The sequence below is a fragment of the Aptenodytes patagonicus genome, chromosome 7 (assembly GCF_965638725.1).
Source record: "Aptenodytes patagonicus chromosome 7, bAptPat1.pri.cur, whole genome shotgun sequence".
NCBI classification, from domain to species: domain Eukaryota; kingdom Metazoa; phylum Chordata; class Aves; order Sphenisciformes; family Spheniscidae; genus Aptenodytes; species Aptenodytes patagonicus.
The window spans coordinates 34,673,828-34,695,751 of NC_134955.1; the positions used below are offsets into that span (position 1 = coordinate 34,673,828).

Below are 21,924 nucleotides of genomic sequence, written 5' to 3' on the forward strand. Positions count from 1 at the left end.
TGTCAGAGCCCGGCTATTAGCAACTCTGTTACATCATCTTCGATGATTTTCAAGTGAGTTACAGGAATAAGGGCTCACTGAACTATTGCTTCTTAATCAAGCCAATGAGTGGGTTTATCATTTCTCTTAAAAAGCAGAAGTGAACATTTCACTATGTTATGGGCTGTGGACACCAAGCGCTCTTGTGTGTTTGGCTGTCGGTTCCTCCAGATTGGTGAGGTGATGGGGTAAATTAGGAAGGCACGTGTGGCCTATGCTTCTTCAGTAGCATGGGTGCTGTTCATAGGCTTTTATTATTACGTCACTTAAATTAACCTGAACAAAATACAGGATTTTCATAAGTTCAGAGTTAAGTATGGCCCCACGCATACAAAGAACAGCACTTGGTTTTAAAGTTAGTCTTTAAAGAGACAAAAGAAAAAGAATGCTCACTATCTGCTTCACTGGATTTTTGAAAACCAACGATGTCATTCATTCATTTCTTAGTGGAGGTTTCATTTGTCCTTTCTATAGATTGGATGTATTGCTCGGAGTCTCACCAATAGTGCTGGGTAAAGCAGCATCAAGTAAAGTGTCTTTCAAGGCAGTGTTTCTCACTCGTATGGTCTGCAGGGCAGGATTGGTTCCTTCCCAGGTTAAAATTGTTTGATCCTTTCCATCTGAAACACACAATAAAGACAGATAGCTCAATGCCACCGTGTCAGAATGAGATCACGAAGTTACCATTTCCTCCAGCGAATAACCACTTGGAAATCCACAAAACAAATCAAAGTAATTAGTTCAGTATGAACTAATTTCACAGACTTGCTGAAAACAGATTGACTTATACGTCAATCTCTTCCTGCTGCCTGCCTGGCCGTCCTTCTAGTTACCAGTGTCCAGACTCTCCTTCTCATTGTGGCTGGCAAAGTTTCTGATGCTACTCTCATGCTCTGGAGCCAAACCTTAGACTAGTCCAGGCCCCTCTACCATCCTTTGGCAGAGCTCTTCAAAGGTCAGCGTATACTTGCTGAGGACCTTTGCATCACCCTAATTTTCCAATAAAACTGTTTTTTGGTAGCCAGTGCCTATGAACAGAGAATGGGATGTGCAAGAGGACTGACATTCTCTACCACAGCTTATTTTCTACAGTTCAAACACACTTCCTAGAGTTAAACAGAGCACGGCATATACCAATATATTTTCCAACTATTAGCAAATTGCCTTGGATTCAGAGAAAATATTACGGCTCCACCCTATATGCTTTACTAATACCTAGGCTGAGAGCAGAGCCTGCTTCCTAACCAGTATGAGCTGTTCCTTTTCTAATCTTAGTCCCATGTCAGTGCCAGGCTGTAAAGTGCTTTGGGATGAAGTTTTCTATGTAAATACAGAATATTATATTAGATTAGACACCTTATGTGGAAAATGGACTGTTGTTTGTGAGAGGAGATATTAAAAAACAAAATGAAAGCCTTCTTGATCAACCTGCAAGCTGATGAAAAGAACACAAACTGAAGAAACACACGCAGTTATCAGGACCAAAATATCCAAGGTACTAATGAATCATCAGTCAGATCATGTGATGTCCTCATGTTTGCTGCTATTAACTGCGTTGCAAGGTGTCCCAGGCCTATTCAAATATGTACTTCTCCTCTTCCGATCTCTACAGCTGACCCATTGAGACAAGCTCCATCGTAGCACAGGGAGCCCTCAGCTGCCTGAAGGACTCCGCAGAACTGCCAGTTCATACCTGGACCGATTCCTATTGTTCTGTAAAGTCAATAAAGCTGAAAGGAGGAGAGTGAAAGGCAAAGTATTCCACTGCAACAGGCCATGACATTATTAACGGAGGTGATATTGTAGAAGAAACACAAGGCTTACACAGGTTGTCAAGGGAAGCTGTGTCTCAGTTTTCCTCCTCCTCTCTAGCTCTGTTTGTTAACTATATGAAAAGCAAATATGCTAGAAAAGAGTTGGTCATATAGCTGTCCTGGTATAATTATACTGACAATGATGATAACCCTAATGCAGGTAGAACAACCCCCACTTTTGCCAATACACCTTTGATGAATTCCTCAAGGGAAATATGCTATACCAACAAAAGCACCTCTAAGACTGTTTAAAACAGCTTTGGTATTTACTGCAAGGCATCTACAGCATAGTTTAAAATTATATCCCTACCCAACTATACGTAATTTTAACGTAGAGCTGGCTTGACAACCCAGAAAATGTATGGAAAATCCTTCTGTGAATTTACTGGGAGAGCCTAAAGAATCAGTGCAGTTGTCTATACTCTTCTAGCTTTGGGAGAGGGCTGGCAGGCAATGTATCTGAGAACTTGTTTCAGTAGAAAGCTAGGAAAGGGAGTAGGTGAGCAAATTCCTTCCAAAGAAACAGCTCTTAGTGAGCCTTTGGGAACTTTATATTTTTATCCTATTGAAACAAACAAACAAACAAACAAAGAAACTCCCCAAACCCCAACAGCCTACTCTCTCAGCAAGGGAACAGAAAATACCATCTGTCTTCAAGCAGAATTTAGGCATTCCGTAGTCATGATGTACTAGGCTTATAAACATTGTCATTCTTAGTGCATCAAAGATAATGTAAAAGATTTTTGTAGTGTCATATTAGCCAACTACATTTTTGAGCCTGAGATAACTCAGTAAATATGCATTTTCAATAAGCTATCTCTTTCTTGCTCACTTGTTTGTTTCTGTTAAACCATGACGTTTAAAAAAATCACAGGAATTTTGGAAGTCTGCTTAACACCACTGCTTTTTGAACCACATTGCTCAGGAATTCCAGGCCTAATGAGTCTCAGATTTTGTAAAGCAGCTGGCCATAGGTTTCAACTACAGGATACTATAGCTTTTTTCTGGTTTTCAGTAAGGTCCGTTATTTTCCGCCAAACAGGGTTTGTATAGGAAGCTTAGTTACAAGTTTAGCTGAAGCATGATATCACCCATCCATAATCACAAATTATAAAGCTTAACATAGCCCTTTATCACTGTTTTTCTAGAATAACTAATAGTTACTAATAGGTATTGAACATTTCCCATTGATTTTGTGTGGAATAGCATTACCCAGTTGTATCCTTACCTGAAGTACGCTGATGCTACATAAAACTACTTTGATTTCTATACAGGCTCTGATTCAGTCTTTTTTATTTTCTCCGAGTGATTCAACTGGTGGAACCGGCCTAAATGATTATAGGCAAGCACATGTAACCCTTTCATGGGGCTAGAAGCCATTGCAAAGTTATTTTTACTGTATGTATGCAAATCAACTTCAGTTTGAGATAGTCTGGGAGAAGTTTGAGGGGGATTTCCCTGCTTTATGTAATCTATTGTTGCTTCTTAGCTTCCTCTATTCACATGGCCAGGAGGCATAAGCATGACACTGCTGGTAATTTCTCAAACTCAATCTGAAAGCAAAGACAATGTACTCAGTGACCTACAGCAGTCTTGCAGCTTTCGGTAAATCCTCAGACGCTGGCTCAATGATATCTGGAATAAAGGAGGCCTGAAGAAGCAGTGGGGGGAATAACTCGGTAAGGGCTTCACTTACTGGCATACTTTGAAAGTGGTCAGCAGCCAGGAAGATATATGTGCTATCCCTCAGATATAACTCTGGCCTACCCAGAGCTCTAATTTTACATTTCTTGATCCATACAGAGTGCTGCACCTCACACATGATGGGTGCTGTCAGTTCAGTGTGCGATCAGTGTGAGGCAGTTATGAGACCCTTGCAGATCAGACTGCGAGCACGTGGCTGTGGCTGCCTCCCCCGGCCATTCCCATGGGGAGGTGGGGAACAAAACTCGTCTTACCACGTGCTCAGGCAGATCTGGTCCCAGTAAAGATATTCATTGAAATGACAGGCTGGACAGGCGGATGCTTTAAGGCAGGTAGGAGAAACACCCTGCCTGCTAGCAGCCCACGGAGAGCTCTGTGCTGCTAAGGCCAGACTGCTTCTGATACCCAGGTGAGCCTGTTCAGTGCTAGGCTGGGTATCGCTCTCTACCCAGTACATCGTGCTGTACAGATTGCAGTGTTATTGTTCCAAATTGGAAGATTTACAATTCAGCAATTATGCAGATTCTGAGAAACACGCTTACCGAAAACCACAGCTAAGGGAAATATGACAGGTGAAGTAAGCATGGTGGCACTGAGGAGGAAGGAAATCTCCCTGCAGTGCACTGATAAGAGCATGCTTGATATATACTGTGTTCAATCTGGACAATCCGCAACTGGGAAAACACAGGCTAGCTGAAGGAAATTCAGCTCAGAGGCCCTAGGGACTGAATCAGTCTGTTAAAATGCTTTGTTGGTTTTATTTATCACTACTTAATTAGGATGCTTAACCAACACATTGGAAAGATAGTAACTGTTAAATATTCAACAAGCTGACCTTTCAGTTACAATATGACAATTCTGAATAAAGTTCATGGAAAGCTTGTCCTTCCTAGGTACTCCAACAAAGCCAAAGGGAATTGGACTAGACAAAAAAAAAAAAAAAAAGTAAAAAAAAAAGTAGAGCACTATTGTGGAGACCTGGTTAAAAATCCAAGTCTTGCCACAGGCTTATTCAATGATCCTGGGCAAGTTGCTTCCTGCCCTGTGCTTCAGTTTTTCCCATCTCTAAAAAGAGTACAACAATGTTGACCTTCCTTGTAAATCGTTGAGATGAATGGCTAGAAAAGCAGCAATACATTATTAATTACTTATTATTATTTCTGAGGAAGAAAAAGCAAAGAGAAGAAGCCATCAATCTTTTAGGGTTTTCTCGATCCTCATAAAAAATAAAAAAGCACCACATAGCGTGAATTTCACACAACAGAAACTTTTGGTGAGCCACCTTTAAGAAGAAATAGAGGGTGCACAATTAAAAGAAAGTTAAAAGTGGGCAGACACTCAGGAAAACGCTCCAGATGGTGAAACAAGTTAGGCTGCAGAGCAAGCTCCCACAGGAAGCGGTGAAACCCCCATTGTTTGAGACATTTGAAACTGAATTCTTCAAAGTGCTGGTATATATAATACAAGGAACCGTTCTGCACTGCCTAGAAAGGTAGCGGCACTGGGATGACCTGCGAGAGCTACACCTACCATTTCTACAATTTTAAAAGGATTAAAAAATCCTTTAAAAGGATTCTTGCCACTCTGACTATGAAGAGCTGTAGACTCTCTTTTTATCAATATAGTATCTGAGGAACATCTACCAGGGAGTAACTACATTGTGTTTTTGCAGGAGATAGATAGATTCAGCGACCCTTAACAGATCTTTCACGTTCCTACTTCCGAAATCTGAACTTTGTATGTCCAAGAGGGGAAAAAAGAGCCCCCTATTCTCTGTTTGAGAATTACAGTGTGCATCCTACAGACAGACTGTTTGTTTCCTGTATTACAATCTAATGAAAAACTGGGTGGCTTGATTTTCACAAGCAGTGGTTTGCAGAAGAAATACCATGATTTTAATGGGAAACAAATGAGCGATCATTATGTAAACAGCATTATGAGACACAGAACTAATGTTGAAACGTTAAATGCTCTGGGTCAAACTCACCAAAATGGGAACTGGCAGCAGCGTGCTGGAACATTGGGGCTTCTCCACACTCAGATACTACTGCAAATATTTCCCGCTGCTGCTAACGCTGATTCAGCTCCTCTGGAGGTAGCTGTGGAGGGAGTCTGACTGCTTCTGTTGTTACTGGCACTTAGAATCTTAAGACCTTCTCTGAAATCCAAATTCAGAGCTTTAGGCCAATTCTATTGATACAACTTGGTTTACTGGTTGGAGCAGGTAGAGGAAGAAAAATTTTTAAAAGGAGCTTAGAATTAGAGTTTTAATACCTTCATTTCCTCTTGGTCTCATACCTGCTGGTATACAAAAAAAGAGGCGAATTGATTCAGATGGCATATGTGCACTAGTGACCCTGTCTTACTTTATTCACTTGGGCAGGATGGCCATGGAGCGCTCCTGATCCCCTCTCAGCCCCTCCAGCAGGATGGCTGGGGCCTGGAGCAGCGGGACTGCACACCCTAGCACGCCTCGCCTGCTGCCTCTGCACAGGAGGGCTGGCACTGCCTGCACACTGCCCCTGTCCCTGGCCAGAGATGCAGTAATTTCCTCAGGAATGAATCACGAACAAAAAACCAAACAAGAGCTATTTAAGAAGTTTTCTTCTCCCCCTGCAACTGTCCTGTCCAGTATCATATTCCTGACAGTTTATTCTTCAAGAATTTAGTCATCTAAGGTTTCAGTGACTCATGTGATGAACCTTCTACCCATTTCCTGGAAAGAGTCATGCGCGGTCCTCTACATCTCCCTGCCATTTTCCTCGAGGGTCTCATTCTTGCTACATTTTCATATAGTTCAGCTTTCCTCCATTTTTGGGGTGGAGGAGGGAGGCAAAAATGCCTTGAGCGCGCACCCAAATTTGCAGTGTAACCGGAAAGCGTTGTGGTGAAAGAAACATCTGGAAAACAAAAGATGGGCACTGAAACAGAGAGCCTCTTTTGGAAGTAGCTGCCTCTTGGGCTGAAAGCTGGTTAGAAGAAAAGGAGCTGCTGTAGGAAGAGCTGTGTGGTACAATACGGTCATGAATTTACCAGGGCTATACCCTGTAAAATGAAGATGAAAAAGATTTGAAGGCGCTCTCAGATCATTGCCTGGGTGGGTGTGACTCACCCTGGGCAAATGCCACTGATGACAAGTACCCTGACACAAACTATTGAACGAATTGTTTGGATGGGAACCAAAGTAACCATTTTACATACTTGGGCCAATTTGAAAGACACTCTGTGCAGAAAACAACTGCTTCCTTTTCCTGATTAAAAAGAAAGCTCAAAAGCTGCTCACAGATAGCTTTAAGGATACTTCAGCAAACTCTGATCTAAGTGGGGTTGTGCTATGCCTACAGCAGACAGCTGCCTGGACATCAGTGATGCCCAGACCATACCTCCTAGCCCATACAGAAGTGCTACCTGTGCATATTTATGTTACAGTTAAAACGGGGGGTCTAGGGTTCTTCTTAAAATATTCAGAAACATGTGTGAGTGTGAGCCCATCAACATAATCACAGAAGTGCGAAACAGGTCAGCAACAGTGCCGGTGCATGCTTATAGACCTATGCCTTCTATGCCTAAGTCAGCAGACTAAGCACCCTGGCTTACACTAACTTACAGTAGGGCTAGTTAAGGAATTTGCAGATCTGTCTGATGGAGACAGGGCCAACATGTCCAGCGTTCTTAGAAGATGATTTCAGTGCTCAGTTATACCAGTATAACTGGCATGTATACTGGTGTGTGTGCGTGTATATACACATGCACACGCACACATATATGCACACATACATATATACATGTCAGTATATATACACTGACATTCATCACAAGCCTGTTCCCTTTAAAGGGATATGGTGTCAGGTCAAAGTTGGCCCGACATTCTCTTATTAAAAAAACCCCAAACTTCTACAAGCCCTGATTCCAACAGAAATGTTTCCATGATTTATTTTAAGAAGGGAACATTCTCCTGCAGTGCTCACCGCAACCCAAACATTGCAGCACTGTGCAAGAGCATGAGAACCAGAGAGGAAACTGAAGAATCTATTTTCACTGCTCCAGAAGAGAAATACAAAAAGTAAACAAACAGCAAAAGCAGTGACAAATAATTTGATTTTAGTGGTGGCTGCAGTGTTATCTATACTATGGCTAAGGAGAGTAGACTTGAAGTGTGCATGCCTTTCTAGTGATTTCTACAAGACGTGACTACCTGTGAGATGGGGACTCATGGGAGCCATCTACACTGTAAGAAAGAGATTTTTTTTTTTTGGTTGATCCTTCCTGTGCCTCACACCTTGCGTTTCGCATTTGAGAAGCTGAACAGCAGACTAGAAGAAATTGCCTCGCTGTTTTCAAAGCTAGAAAATAATTTGAAGCTTGGGCAAGCTATCCAGGGAACAAATCTCCCATTTGTGGGAGAGCACTCGGACACTTGAAAGTAATGGGAAGAGTCTTTCCTCTAAATATCTGGAGCCCTCTACTCTACAGAAAGGGGAACCTGCCTTCAGTGCTACTGCTTGTTTCTTTGCTCAAGTTTGCAAAAAGCAGCAAGCACTAGGAGAAGAAAAAAAGGGGCATATGAAGACAGAAAGAACTACTGAGTGAGCACATATTTTCCTGATGTAATTACTGACTGCATGCACACACACATGCATGCAGACATGCACACACAGCACACAGCTCCTGAATCTGAAAGGTCTGTGTACCGAGGAGAGAGAAAAAAAATTAGTGAAGCCTGCCCAAAAGGGACTATAAAGACTGATCTTGTGGCAGATTAGTGATTTCACCAGAAAGTTTTTGGAAGCCATAAACAGGAAATGGTTAAGTAAAAGCAGGTGGAGCATGCTGACTGCAGGAACAAGGCAGGAAATAGCTGAGTGTCTGAATGGATGCAAAAAAAATGCTCTTCTGCTCAGTCCTTGGCAGTTGCAAATACACCCACTCCTCCTTCTCCTTGTCCTCCTTCGCTACCCTTATCTCTCCAAGCTGCAAAGTCTCGCAGTCTGCAAACACCTTTTGCTTGAGTAATCTGCTCTCCTTGAATTTCAGAACTAGCACAGGAGAGTTGGGAGGTTCTGCCTGGAAGGCAAAAGACAAGAGGGACTCACCTACTGCGCAAAGGATGAGTCAGAAGTACCCAGCAGTGCCCACTGCCTGCCAGGGGCTTCAGGTCTGAGGAGCCAGACCAGCATCTCTGGCTACTGGCCCAGGTGCGGTGGTCCCAAGTGTATTTAGCATAATAGTCAATCAGAGTAACATTATTCCTATCGCCCCTTTCATTCTAAGGGGCTCCCAAAGTGCTCAGCTGCAGGAATTATTCTCCATCTCTACTGAAACACAGTCCCTTCTGGGGCTGAGCACTGCAGCTGTTTAATAGCTCACAGCAATATCACACAAGCAGATGGAAAAGAAAGCGAAATGTGTAAGAAGCGTTCTTTCCACTTTCCTTCTAACCCTTCCTTTCTCTCCTCTTTGTCCACAGCAATTTGTGCCAATTCCAGACAACTCCAGATGTGTGTCTTTCCCACCAGTATCTGCAGAGACTTGGCTCTGGAGACAGGGATCTGCCTGCCAACATACTGCCTCCCAATGCTTTCAGCCCCAAGGGTCGAGTTCCTGCTGCCACACTCTCATCCCTGGTTGTGCTGCCAGACATGCTGCGCAACGGAGGGCAGACGTGCTGGTAAGGAACAATTCTGCTTTCTTCTAGATGAGTATAGCATTGATGTAAAATTGTTTAACATAGACAAGACACTCTTGCCTTCAAAGTATACTAAACAGTCACATTAAAGCCCTGAGGAAAGTTAAGAAAGGAGCACATAGATTAGTTTGAATCATTTTGACCTTGTCTACATTTGAAGTATTAGATGGTAAAGCTATATTGGCAAACTCGACTCTTAGATATTTCTCCTCCCCTCCTAGATTTAAATTGAAAAAAAAATCTGTTTCTTCTTATATTCTGAGCAAAGAAAACACTAATGGCAAATGGGCTTCTATGGAGTTATAACTGCACAAACAAAAAATTTTTTCTGGTAGAGAAATCTTGCAGAGAAATCTTGCAAAGAAATCTTGCTCTTCTTTGACATTTTTATTTTGTCAAAACTTACCAGGTGTTATTGGGAGTTCAAACTTCCCTGCCTTTTCTACATCTTTTAAAACAGAGAGTTACTATATACAACCTAACACTTTTTAAGTTCAAACTCTTAAATCCTAGTCTAGACAGGGCCTTTGGGAGTAAGGTTCAAACTCACTCTGCCCAATCTCCAATATCCCTCACTTCTGCCCAGGCCATACCTTCCCGGGGGTGTCCTGAGAACAGTCATGATCAGAGTCTGGCACCCCACACTGCTGCTCCCATGGGAGGAGGGAGGGGGCATTGCCAGGGCAGAGGTTGGTGTGGCACCTTCTGCAAGCGCCACCACGCTCATCTAAGATGCCATGAGGCATAAGTGCACAGAGAGGATGTGTCCTATCAACTTCAGGTGGATGGCAGGACAGCTTCAGGGAGTTAAACCTTGGCACTGACCTTTGGGAAAAACCAGTCTGTGATTCGTATGAATCTAAGAAACTGAGAGAAAATATTTGGAATGAGCTGAACAAAAATAAACAGGTGCCTCTTTCCTGCTCCTTTCACAGTTTCTGCTTCCCTGCACCCTCACCCACATTTTTTTTGCACTTAAGTTGTCGAGAAAAACGGCAGGAATGAGGTTCCTGGTATAATTACAGTTTGCTGAGAAAATCGCAGCCTGCAGCAGTAATTCCTTTAGTGCTCGAGACAGATGCTGCTGAGGTCTAATCACAGTCTTCCCACTAACCAGGCCCTAAGTCTAATCTGTCATCAGCTGAGAGGCCGCTGGCTCCTGCCGCATGTGTGAACCCGAGCTGCTCAGCCCATTCCTCTCCCCTTGTCCAGAGCCAGGCAGTGCCAGAGGGAGGGTATGTTTCCATTCACTCCTTGCCCTCAGCTACAGCGATACTACAACTTCAATACGCTGCTTATCTCTCCTCCATGCCTAGTATCAGGGCCTCTCAAAGCCTCGCTGGAAAGGGCTCAAGTGGTTGTTTTCAACTTACAATGCCGCATAGTGACTGCAGTTCAGAAATACAATTTAAGCTGAGATAAGTTGAAGGAGAGGCTTAACGAGAACGGCCTGTAGCTAATTCCTCCTTCCAAAACGTATGGTATTTTCTGCTTATTAAAAGGACAAGGCTGCACTCAGTGATGGATCATATAACCTCCATATGTTAACAACAACAAAAACCAAAAGAGTATGAGTGCTGATGAGCACAGAAGTAGGAGGAAGAGGGAAAAGCAGAACTGGGTATATTGAAAAAAGAGCCGGGAGAGAACATACATGTAAGGAGAGACTGAACAAACGTCTCCTACGTGTTACACACCGCTGCCATTGCCATCAAATGTTTTGTATCTGACATTCAAAGAGCACAGCGCCGCATCTTTGAACTTCTCTGTGCTGGTGAAAGAAGCTCGAAAACCAACAGACCTCACCAGCTCAGGAGTGCCCCTATGCAGGCAAAAGCCACCATGGTACTGGATTAACATCTTTAAATTGGATTCTGGTCACAGAAGGAAACTGGCTGAAGAAGTCTATTTCAAAGGCATGTTACTGTAGCATGAGTAAACCAGTGAGAACTGGGAAAGTCCTTCAGCTGGTACCCACCTTACAGCATCTGTATAGTTAACAGGTGCCCTGAAGCAGCAGGGGAGATGCTAGGTTTGGGAGACGTAGACTAAACAGCTGTGTTTTGCATAAGTAGCTCTTAAGAGAGGCATAAGGGAACAGAGTAGGTCATCATTTCTGGTCAGAGGCAAAACCATATTAAACTAGCTGACTTTCTGTAGCAGCCTGTGGCCAACTTGATTTCTTCGTGTTCAGCTTTTTCCAAATCTGCACATGGTAGCTGTGCACATGTGATAATACTCACCAGATCTCTGCAGTAAAGGTGTGCACGGCAGCTTCTCAGCCACTGACAGGCTGAGGGGGAACAGAAAGCGTAGCACGATGTGTCAGAGAGGGGGAAGGAGTGACTCATACGGGAAGAAAAACAAAGCAAAGATGAACTTAGAGCATAAGAGAAGAGGCAGACTGTTGGCTGTGAATCAGTTTTCTTGCACTCAGAAAGGTGGGTATTATGGTGAGAGGAGTTGTACTTGACAGTAATGGAAGTCCAAGGAAGTTTGACTAAGATTAAATGGCAGTCACAGGCCAACATAGAACAGAGGCTTTAAGGCGAAAATCAAAGACAGGAAGTGACTAAGTAGGTCAGAAGCTGTGGGTAGTGAGCTGGACAGATTAAGTGAGACTTGGAGCAACTAAGTTAGCTCTGCTAATGACAAGTGATAACACTTACAATGTCACTAAGTTTAACGAATCTGACTCTGAAATCACCTTCAAGGCCTTGATAGCAAATCAGAGATTGCTGAGTTCTAACAGTATCTACATCAGAGCAGATACTGTATGTGTTTCAACAAGAGACTGGTTTCACAGTCACTTTTTGACCCTGCCAAGCTTCCTGTAAATAGTGCACTGTTTTGTCTGAACAGGATTTCTTCTTAAGGAGCTAGGAAAAATGAACTGACTAATAGACTGACTGTGAGACTCTGAGAAGGGCCGCTACTGCAGGTTGAAAAGACAGATGCAATGGAGAAACTTCTTTCCACCCCTAAATTCAATAAGTCTTTGATTCAACAGCTTTGTTCACATCCAGGGCAGCCGGAATAGAACAGTCACCTTGTACTTTTGTACCTGATGAGAAAACCCCAGATTGTATGTGTGCACTGGGACACTTCAATGTGTGTCCATTCCAACTTAAGAGGCTTTCAATGCTCTTTCAGATGTAGGGTGTGAGGAAGGGTGAGAACTGCTAAAACTAGCCCCATCCTCATTAAATCTTTGCCCTCTCCGGAGCAAGCATGCGAGTGGAGAGAATAGAAGATATGCATGAGCAACTGAGCATCTGTGATCTCATGACCTTTGACTGTTGTATTATGGGAAATGTATTCTCCGGTTGCTATGCTTTTCTAATTCATTTGTATTTTCCTTCAGTGACTCCCTTGTATTTTCTTTGGTGCTCCTGTGTAACGGTTTCAAGGAACCACAGATATCTCCAAGTTAAGCATGCATACAATAGCTTTAATTAAATGTTTGCGAGTATCCCACAGTAATGCAAGGGAAAGGGAAAGCAAACAGTTTTGTACTCACTTGTACCTATTCCTTCCGAGCCCTGGCTTGGGTGGAGGCATCTGCACCACTGCCCTTTAAATCCATTTCTAACCTATTGTGAAATGAAGGCCATTGGGTCCTGCTGCTCTGCATGTAAGCACATCAGGCATTTCACTCCCATTAAAAAATGTACAGATCACCTGCGAAAGGTACAATGCTGAAACATTTTAGGCTAGGCTAGAAGAAATAAAAAATAAATTAGGGTAGACATTCTTTACTCCACTTACAAAAATTGGAGAATAAGGTTAAAAATACCCTTAACCATTTCTTAAAATACACTAAGATGCTACAGGCAGACTAGCATAAAAGCAAAGGATCTTCTTCAATATTCTTCAAAATTAATCTTTTCTGTTCTCTGTGCCATTGGCACAATCTTGGTCTTGGTGCCACCCTCCGCAATGAGTTACCTATTTATTATTCTTTTAAATGGGGATCTTTACTTCTTTTATAAGTAGTTAACTACATAATTTTATATGTACAGAAGAAAGCTGCAAAGGATTTTTGTTTTCATTTCAGGCATTTAAAATAAATATACATGTGGGAAATGAAATTTGGAAGGGGAACTTTCATCATGCAAAGATGGAAGAATAAGAAACAGGATGCGAAGGTTATCAGTCAGTTCTTTAAGTCAAATACAAAACAATTTTACAGCACAGAAAGTAATGAGTTTGTTTAGAGGAAGAATCCTCTCTCTTATGATATGGAAGAGTTAACACTATCTGCAAGGATAACCATGAGGCCTAACACTAGTGATTATTGCTAATACTTAGTACTAGTATAAAGTACTTGTCTTGAGTTTTTCAATGACTGACACCATTATTATTTCAAAGTCGACACAAGCTAATTTGGAAACACTTTGGCCTGGCTGTACATATTTTATTGCAAATCCATCTGCTACTTCCCAGTGACTCCCAGAGATAACATACATCAGAAAGGATAAGAACAATTGTAAGACTGGAAAGAAAAAATAAAGGCCAGTTTGATGAAAGAATAAAGAAACCACGCTTCTAACTTTGACCTTGGCTATTTCCCTGCGCTGAGACCAGAGGCATTGCCAGTTTTTGCAGTCTGACACGCTGGATTTGGGCAGGGGTTGCGCTGAGCAGGGGCTGGCCTAGCTTTGCTGGAGCTTGAGCCGCAATGACTTTTCAGAAAGAAACAGAAAGCATGGGTTGTTTCCCTAACGTAGCAAGGCGCAAACGACAGCAGGGTTGCCTGAGAAGATTGAGAACTGCTGACACTCGTAACAGGAACTGGCAGCTGCAAAGGACAGTAGGAGTGGGATGAAAAGCAGTCTTACAAAGTGAAGGAGGAAAGGAGAAGGCCAGGGAAGATCTAAAATTGGGAGCAGCTAACAAATGCTGACAGAGACTTCTCCTGTTTGATTTTCCTCAAGGGCCTTATCATTCCTCAAGGGCCACATTCAGGCCAACATAAAGATTCCCACAAGGATTTTTGAGATACTCTTAATGAAGATTTCTAGTCTTTGCCCCTCTCTTAATCTGCAGCCTGCATTTCCACTGCATCTTCATAAGACGCTTCTTAAAAATACATTGATGATGGCTGGGAGTCAAGAATGGTTATTCTCAGAGGTGCGTGAAGAAGAGGGTTGATCTACAATTCACCCTCCTCCTTCATCTCTGCTGTATCTGCCTGATGCCTATATTCCAGCCCGTCAGTTTGGATGGCCCAGTACAGTGACTGTAGCAAGGATGCAGTACAATGGTGCACAGAGGGCACACAGCTTGGGCTTGTTTGGGTTTCCTGCTGTGATTATGAAGGGTTTTGATTTTTGTTCTTTGGTTTTCTGAATTATTTACTCAAGCAGTCCTGAGCACTCTGCTCCATGTGAACAAGGGGTGGCATGTACTCATGTTTATAAGCTCAACAGCTCCAGCAGTTTCATTTTTATTCATTGCCTTAGACTTTTCTGTATGTCATTTATATTTTTTTGCTTAGTACTGTTTGTATCTCACCTGTCAGTCTTCTAAATTAAATGACTGGCAAATTGACCATCTTCACTGTCACTTCTCTGTCTCCTACTAAGTTGCAGTTGTGAAATTCTTGCATCAAAACTGTTACTCTTTTGCTTCCCGTCCTATCAGGTACTCCATGGACTATTTCTGTCCTTCTCCTCTGGTAGTGACAGCTGATTTATATCACCGAGGCTAAGGCCAGGGAAATCGATGCCCAACTTTCTCCCAGGGGGATGAGTTTTTATGGATGGCAGTTAGTTAACTATTTTCACTATACAGGTACCAAAAATACCCAGCCCATCTCCGCGACACTAATTAAGGCCCATGGGGATGATGATGCAGTAATCTTAGGCCTTGGGCCACCATAGGTACATTTAGACTTCTCGGGTTCTTCATGTTCCACTTCCCTTTAGTAAGTCATAACTACTTTTATTCTCCAAATACATGAGGAACTTGAAGGTAAAGCTCAAAGTTCAGTGCAATCCCTTAACTCTGTGACCTAAACACTGCAATTTACTGAAAAATGCTCCCCCAAATTTTGTGCTTCCTTGGGATAAGGAGGGGAAGTGAAAGAGGAGAAAACAGTGATTAGTGATTTCTTTACAACTTCTTTTTGCTAGCTAGTTCTAAAGTAGTTTTTTTTCCCAAAAAAAAGTCCCATCCCTGACAGAAAAGCAGCTGCAAGCGTAGCGGAGCTATCTGTGTGCTGCGACTGCAATGTTCATGCTGCCTGTCACCCTGTCGAGTCCCCAAACAGACTAGGAAACAAGAAGACAGAAAGGTTGAAAAATGAGAGTATAAATACTCTGCAGGGAGCTGGTAAGACAGTAAAGTCATGATGGTGGAAAGGAGAATGTCAAAAGTTAATCCCAGGTGTAATACCTCGGAGGCCAGATGTATGTTGTGAGAGGTGTCATTCATCTAATATTTATGTTTTGTTTTCCCTCCATGAACTTTAATGCAGGCCTTAGCCAGTGAATACTGCATTCTCTGTAAATGCCTTGCGCGGCCTGTTGTTGCCTTTCCAAGTTTCTTATTCAATAGCACATTTTTTCCTTGTTTTTAAATGCTTGCTGGAGTCTTAAGACGAGGAGTTTTTAACCTAACAATGAAACACCTGCATTTTATTAAGACTTAGGACTTAAGTTCCACCTCCCTCAATTTTACTGAAGTGTTGCCATTAGTCGGGTTAACCCTTTCATAGTCAGTTTTGTTCTGAAGGTGAAGTTCTATGTCTGCTACATATAGCTCAATTCCACAGTCCTACACTATACTTGGAGGAAAGGAAAACCAGCTCTGAGACAGACCCAGAGGGCTCCGTCCAGTGCTGATTGGCAAGAGGTGTAGAACCCCTAAACCACAGCTGCAAAGTCTACACCCTCCCTAGCACAACAGCCCTGCATCAACAAGTCCGTTGGCAACATAAAACTTAAAACTAAAACGTTCTTATCAGCCACTCTTGTTTCAAGAGTGAGATTTTTTTATTTGTATCATAGAAACTTCAGTCAACTAAATGGGAAAATTTATTATTCTTCCTGTTCCTTCCCTTTTCTCTCTCATTCCATTGTGTTAAATGAAAAGTGGAGCAGCACTGTACGGTGATTTTTGTGCCTGGACCTCCAAGTGTGTTATTATCCCTATATGAAATTAGAAAAACGGCAGCATATGGATGTGAAGTAATTGCCCAAATTCATGCAGCAGTTTAGTAGAAGGGCTGATAAGTTCAGTTGTCAATGTACTAAGCAACTGCCCTTTTCCCACTTAATTTAGCTTTTTGATAAGCGATTATTTGCTATGTCCCCTTCACACACATCACAGAAGCATTGCACTGCAAAGAGCAACAACTGCTAGCTATTTTACCAGATATGATCAGTTCACTGAAGGCAGGAGAGAGTAACTTAATGCACCCAGTCAGGGACTGAGGATCTGTACACCATGAGTTCTGATTCCATCTCTGTTGCTATCTATGTGCTTATGGGCACGTAACTTTAGTTCTTTATGACTCAGCTTCCCATCTATGCAAGAGAGAGAGTAATTCTTCACAGCCAGCAGGTGAATCAAGAGGTCATAGACTTCTGAGGTTATTCTGGGTTACTCATTCATCTTAGGACTTCAGTGGCACACCTATACAGGGATAATTGTACTAATGTGCATCAGACCTGTGTGGAGAGAACAGGTACATCAAAGGTTCAGAGGTTTGGAGATACTCAGATACCATGGCTACAGAGCCATACAAATGCCTAAGATAACCAGGTAGGTAAATAGAGAAATATTAGTTGCTACCCAAATACTGGTCAAGTATAATTCATTCTATAGGTGGTTATTATTTATTATACAGCCTGATGTATTAGGTACTGGTGTGATTTAAACTAATACATCCCTACAACGCTAGTATAGGAAATATAATCACATACTGTGGTACTCCTAAAAGGAAATGTACAAAGTTTACGTTGCTCTTGTAAACAAATAATTTCCATTCATTCATACATACCAGTATATGATTTCAAAACTATGTAGATATGAATAATCATTGGAAGTGGTCTTTATAAACCCACATCACAGCAGAGCTAGTTTTAGGGACATAAAACTAGCGCTATTGCATAGAATGTCATATGATGTGGGAATCCAGTAGACTGGGACATGTAGCAGAGAAAGTCATCTGGTGTGAGAGTAGCAGACAGCCCCTATGACCTAGTGCTAGCTCTGACCACAAACCAGGGAATGTACACTTGTGTGCACATTGAGGAGCACAGCTTGCCTCGCCTGCCATTTGGAAAGACAAAGGATGAACATAATGTATAAAGATAATCTGGAGCGGAATTTTTCATACTTGAGTCATGACTCACAAGATTCTTACTCTTCCATTCAGTGTAAACATGCATAAACAATCATTCTGAATTGTTTTAAAAAATATATGTAAACAGCTTTTCAAAGTCTCTCTTAAACCAAATTGGGGTAAATCTCACATTTGTTTGAGTTTACACCCTTTAACTAGCTTTAGGAAGCTGTGATTTACATTGCTGTGTAAACCACATCTGCTCATAAGTTGTGGTTTGAAAACATTGCACATCTGTGGTATCAAATGTGTGCAAATTAGAGAATTATATGACATTACCAGTCACTTAAGTGGAAATAAAGCTTTATTTTTTGTGCAGTATTTGAAGTCATGTTATTATGTAGCGTAAACTACAATCATCTACTCTCTACTTAGATAGCAATCCAAACAGGGATTTGCAATCCCTTTGCAATAATTTTCACATAGCCATATAGTCAGGTACCCCAATCAGGAATATAAGTTACAAACTGTTATGTGCCCTGAAGCATGCTTATGGCCATTCTTTATAGGTGGCCTGGTCACCATACTCATTACTTTTGAGTAAATAAAAGGTGGGGTTTTGTATTTTGGAGTTGTGTTTGTTGATAAAAGAGGTATTTTCTTTGCAGCAATCTGGAAAAACAGGGGGTTTTCAGTTTTACTTTCGTCATGTATCCGTGGCTTCTTTTTGAAGTTGGTACCAGATCGACCAGAGCCAGCATCTTATAATCAAAGATCTAGAAGTGGGGAGGTTGTATAGTCAGTCAGTCATACAGTCTCTTCCAACATTATGAAGGGGGTTATTCCCTATGACAGGTTTGCTGTATTTGTCTTCCTCTGAGTGTCTCAAGAGAGGGTGTCAGCAAGATTTTCCTTCTATTTCACAGTCTTCCTCCAATTTTCACTTCTAAGTTCTTTTAAAATCTATTAATAAGAATGTTCTGCTTTAAATTACAAGTTTATTTCTTTTCAGTCTTGACTGTATTTTGCTTTAGACAAATAATTCTACAAAGCTTTCATCAGAAGACCCAACATTACTTATAAGCACCATTAATGAAGCCTGACAAAACAATTATGCAGAAGCTATTATCATGTTTACTTTTCATAATAAATTACAGATAAATTAATATATGACTCGATCAAGGTTGTACAGTGAATTAATGGTAGCAGCTGGAAGTGTAACCTAGGAACTTTGACACCCACACTCCTACTGAAATTATATGCCCTGAAAACACTGGGACTGTCTCAGACCCACTCTGCACTACCAACATTCCTCTCATATGACTGAAGTGTTTTTAGGCTATGAAAATTAAAGAAAAGGAAAAATCATGTAAATCAATCTCTGATTCTCCATTGTTTTCCCCTCTGAGGCTAAAAGACTTTTTCTTGTTTTACTTTTTTTTTACAGTAGATATTGGCAGGCTGAAAGTTGAAATAAAATAGGAAAAAATAACAAGCATATTTTGAGTGATTACTCAACTGGGGTCCTTTGTGACAGGAAATGCAGCTGCGTGACTAATGGGCCTGACTTTCTCTTGGCTTCCTTCCCCCTTCAAAGATCTTGTTTACTGCCCCAGCCAAATTTTTTTTTTTTTAAATTGCTAGAAGCTAGCAATTTTCCAGGAAAAAAAAAGATCTTTGCAAGAGGCAAAGGCAGTAAATCTTACAAAGATCAAGGGCTGCAGAGCTCTCCCCCATCTACTCCTTTTAGCCTTCCAGGCTCTTGAGTCACGTCATATCTTCCCCCGCTCTGCTCTGAACATGTGTCTAGCAGATCTTTCTGCTTTGGTGAGGGGAGGGAGTATGCGAATCACATTTACAGCAACTAACCCTGGAATTTATAAAGGAAGGACTAATTCCTTTAAGGAAACCAGAGGCCTCCTAAGCCTCTTGCATTTTGTCTTTTTTTTATTATTTTTCCTCACTCTCTCTCTTTTTAACAGCAGTTGTGTGCCCATACTCCATAATGACATGGCTGTTAAGGGTGAGCTATTGAGATTTGACACAGCATAGTCCCATTAGTAAGGGGCCATGGAGCTTTAAATGCTGTTTGCGTTTGGCCTGCTTTGTAAGTCTGCTTTGTTGAGCTTCCTAGGTAATGGCAGGTAGTCCAGGACCTGAACCTCCCCTGAACTGGAAGGGAAGAGGAACCGTGCATCCAAGCTTCATGGCAGGCCCTTATCCCTGTAATTCAGTGCAATGAAATGCTGAGTTCCCTCTCAGTAACAGGGGGTGTTTGGCATATGGTTGGATAGAGTATCTAAACAAGTAAGGTCTTGTCATTCTTGGGAGGGTGTCAACAGGAGATGCATACCCTGAAGGACAGCGGTACTGAGCCCTGTGGAGGGGCATAGTGGGCTAACGGAGGTGTCTGAGCTGTGAAGGGCTCCCAAGACTACATGCTCGATAAAGCAAACGTGACATTTACTGGCCTGAAGGTGGGCACTGGTGCAGGAGCCTGTGTGCTGCCAGCAGCAGTGCCAGCACCAGCCATGCCACAGAGGAAACAGGTAAAACTCCGGACTAATAGTGGTGGGTTTATTCCTGCAAGGGGGTTAGAAACTCAGCCAGACAGGTAAACAATAGCCTCAAAAATCATCATCTAAGAGAAGTGGGAGCCAGTCTTCAGCCTTCTCAAGAGGCCCTTCTCTTTGGAAAGCTGGGGGATCAAGTCATTGAAAAGGAGTTTGAGGGCTGCTCCACAATCTACAACGCTGGCATGGTTCCCTGTGCCCTGTAGCAGAGGCTAAAAAAGGAGGTGAATATATTCATTACCATAAACTGCACAGAGGAACCATCAGAATGGGCATGCTAAAAAAAGAGATGAAACCTTTGCTTATGAATAGACCTAAAAGAATTGAATACATGTGTACAGAGGGATCATTTTCCACTACCTACAAGAGGAAAAATCTCTGGGGAAGTGGCTGATGCCAAATATTTTCTTATGCTTCATGTGTCAGCAGGGTCTGGCAGAAGCCCTTAAAAAACAGAGCACGCATTTTGTGCAAATTGAGAATCACAATTTCTGGTGATTTGGATTGCTTCACCAAACTTGAGACGTTTCTCCAAAAATACAGCAGATGTTTGATGAGGTACCAAGTTTTCTGCATTTACATAGATCAGATGATGTTAAGATCAGCAGAAAAAAAAAAAACAGAATAACACAGTAAAAGGCTTCAGAGCTGTCCTGAAAAAAAACTAAGCTGGGCTAGACAGACAAAAATGTTAATTTCTCACAACAGCTACAAAATGCTGGGGAGAGACATTATCATAGCAAGCTATACAGCAGGGTTACAGAGGAGCTGGACTGGGTGCAGAAGTGGTGGGCACAAGGACTCATTGGAATGGGAGCTCTGTGTGTGTAACCTGGCTGTGTGACCTGTCAACCCCAGGGTACCGCTATAAAAAGACAGGCAGTAGACTTTGACTGCAAAGCTTAAAAATTCCAGACTAAAGGAGGTCGTTAAAGAGGATGCAGCCCTGAGGTATCTTAACACTATACATGAGACAGAGTTGTCCCCAGAAGAGAACTGGCGTAATTCTCTTGCAGCTATATGGTCAAAACTGGAGGTCAGTAATTTCTGTGTAACAAATGCTAACAAAAGCTGAGTGTCAGCGCGTTCAGATAGAGAGGAAGGATTCGGCATTTGTCCATGAATGTAAAAAGTTTCCTGTCTTTTTTTTTTTATGAGAAGCCTGTGTTAGAAAACTGACCATAACCCACTTACTGCAGTTGCCAAAATGGCCTGGCAAAGCCCCCTCTCCTCATGACTACAAGGATTTTTTTTTTCAGTTATGAATTTATGATTTGCAGATTGGGAGGGACTTGGCAGGTTCAAACTTAATCCCTAGAGCATTTGATGAAAAAGTAATGATGCAAAGTTCAGAGCTAGATTTTGTATGCGATGATTTGCTTAAAAATTTTGCTTATGATGGGGATAAGACTCAGCGGAAAGTATACGAGCCTATCATTTAGCATATGCTCAGCCTTGTTGCTGACTTCAGGTGAAGTATGAATAGTGTATCCTGGCTAGGGAAAATGATATAACCTCTCTTGATTGTTATTTCTACTTCCCTGAGGTAAGCTTACTATAAGGTAGTACAACTAAACAGGTGGCAGGGTATATCAAGCTTATAGTTACTACACATCCTGTACCTGCTAAGGTAAACAAGGTCTGACAATGTAGCAGGAATAAGTGTAAGATGTCTTCAGTAAAAGAATTTTCTCTACCATTCTCATTCCATTATTCCTAATCAATGAGTTGGTAGGAAACAGTTCCAAAACAAATTGGTAACTAGTCAGAAAAAGTGTGGAATTAGGCTGTGATCTGGTTTTAGGTCAGTTATAT

General features: G+C 41.9%; 1 protein-coding gene across 5 annotated transcripts in view; it reads right to left on the reverse strand.

Annotated features, from left to right (window-relative positions):
- Nucleotides 1–225: 225 nt before the first annotated feature.
- Nucleotides 226–21,924, reverse strand: part of RAD51B (RAD51 paralog B) — a 466,410-nt gene continuing 444,711 nt past the window's right edge. For 4 of the 5 annotated variants that reach the window (XM_076344829.1, XM_076344830.1, XM_076344832.1 and 1 more), the window contains one exon: nt 226–659. In XM_076344829.1, coding sequence (XP_076200944.1) covers nt 508–659 — 152 coding nt within the window. In that variant the 3' untranslated portion in view covers nt 226–507. The remainder of the gene's footprint in view (nt 660–21,924) is intronic. The other variant, XR_012995904.1, reaches the window with a different exon arrangement.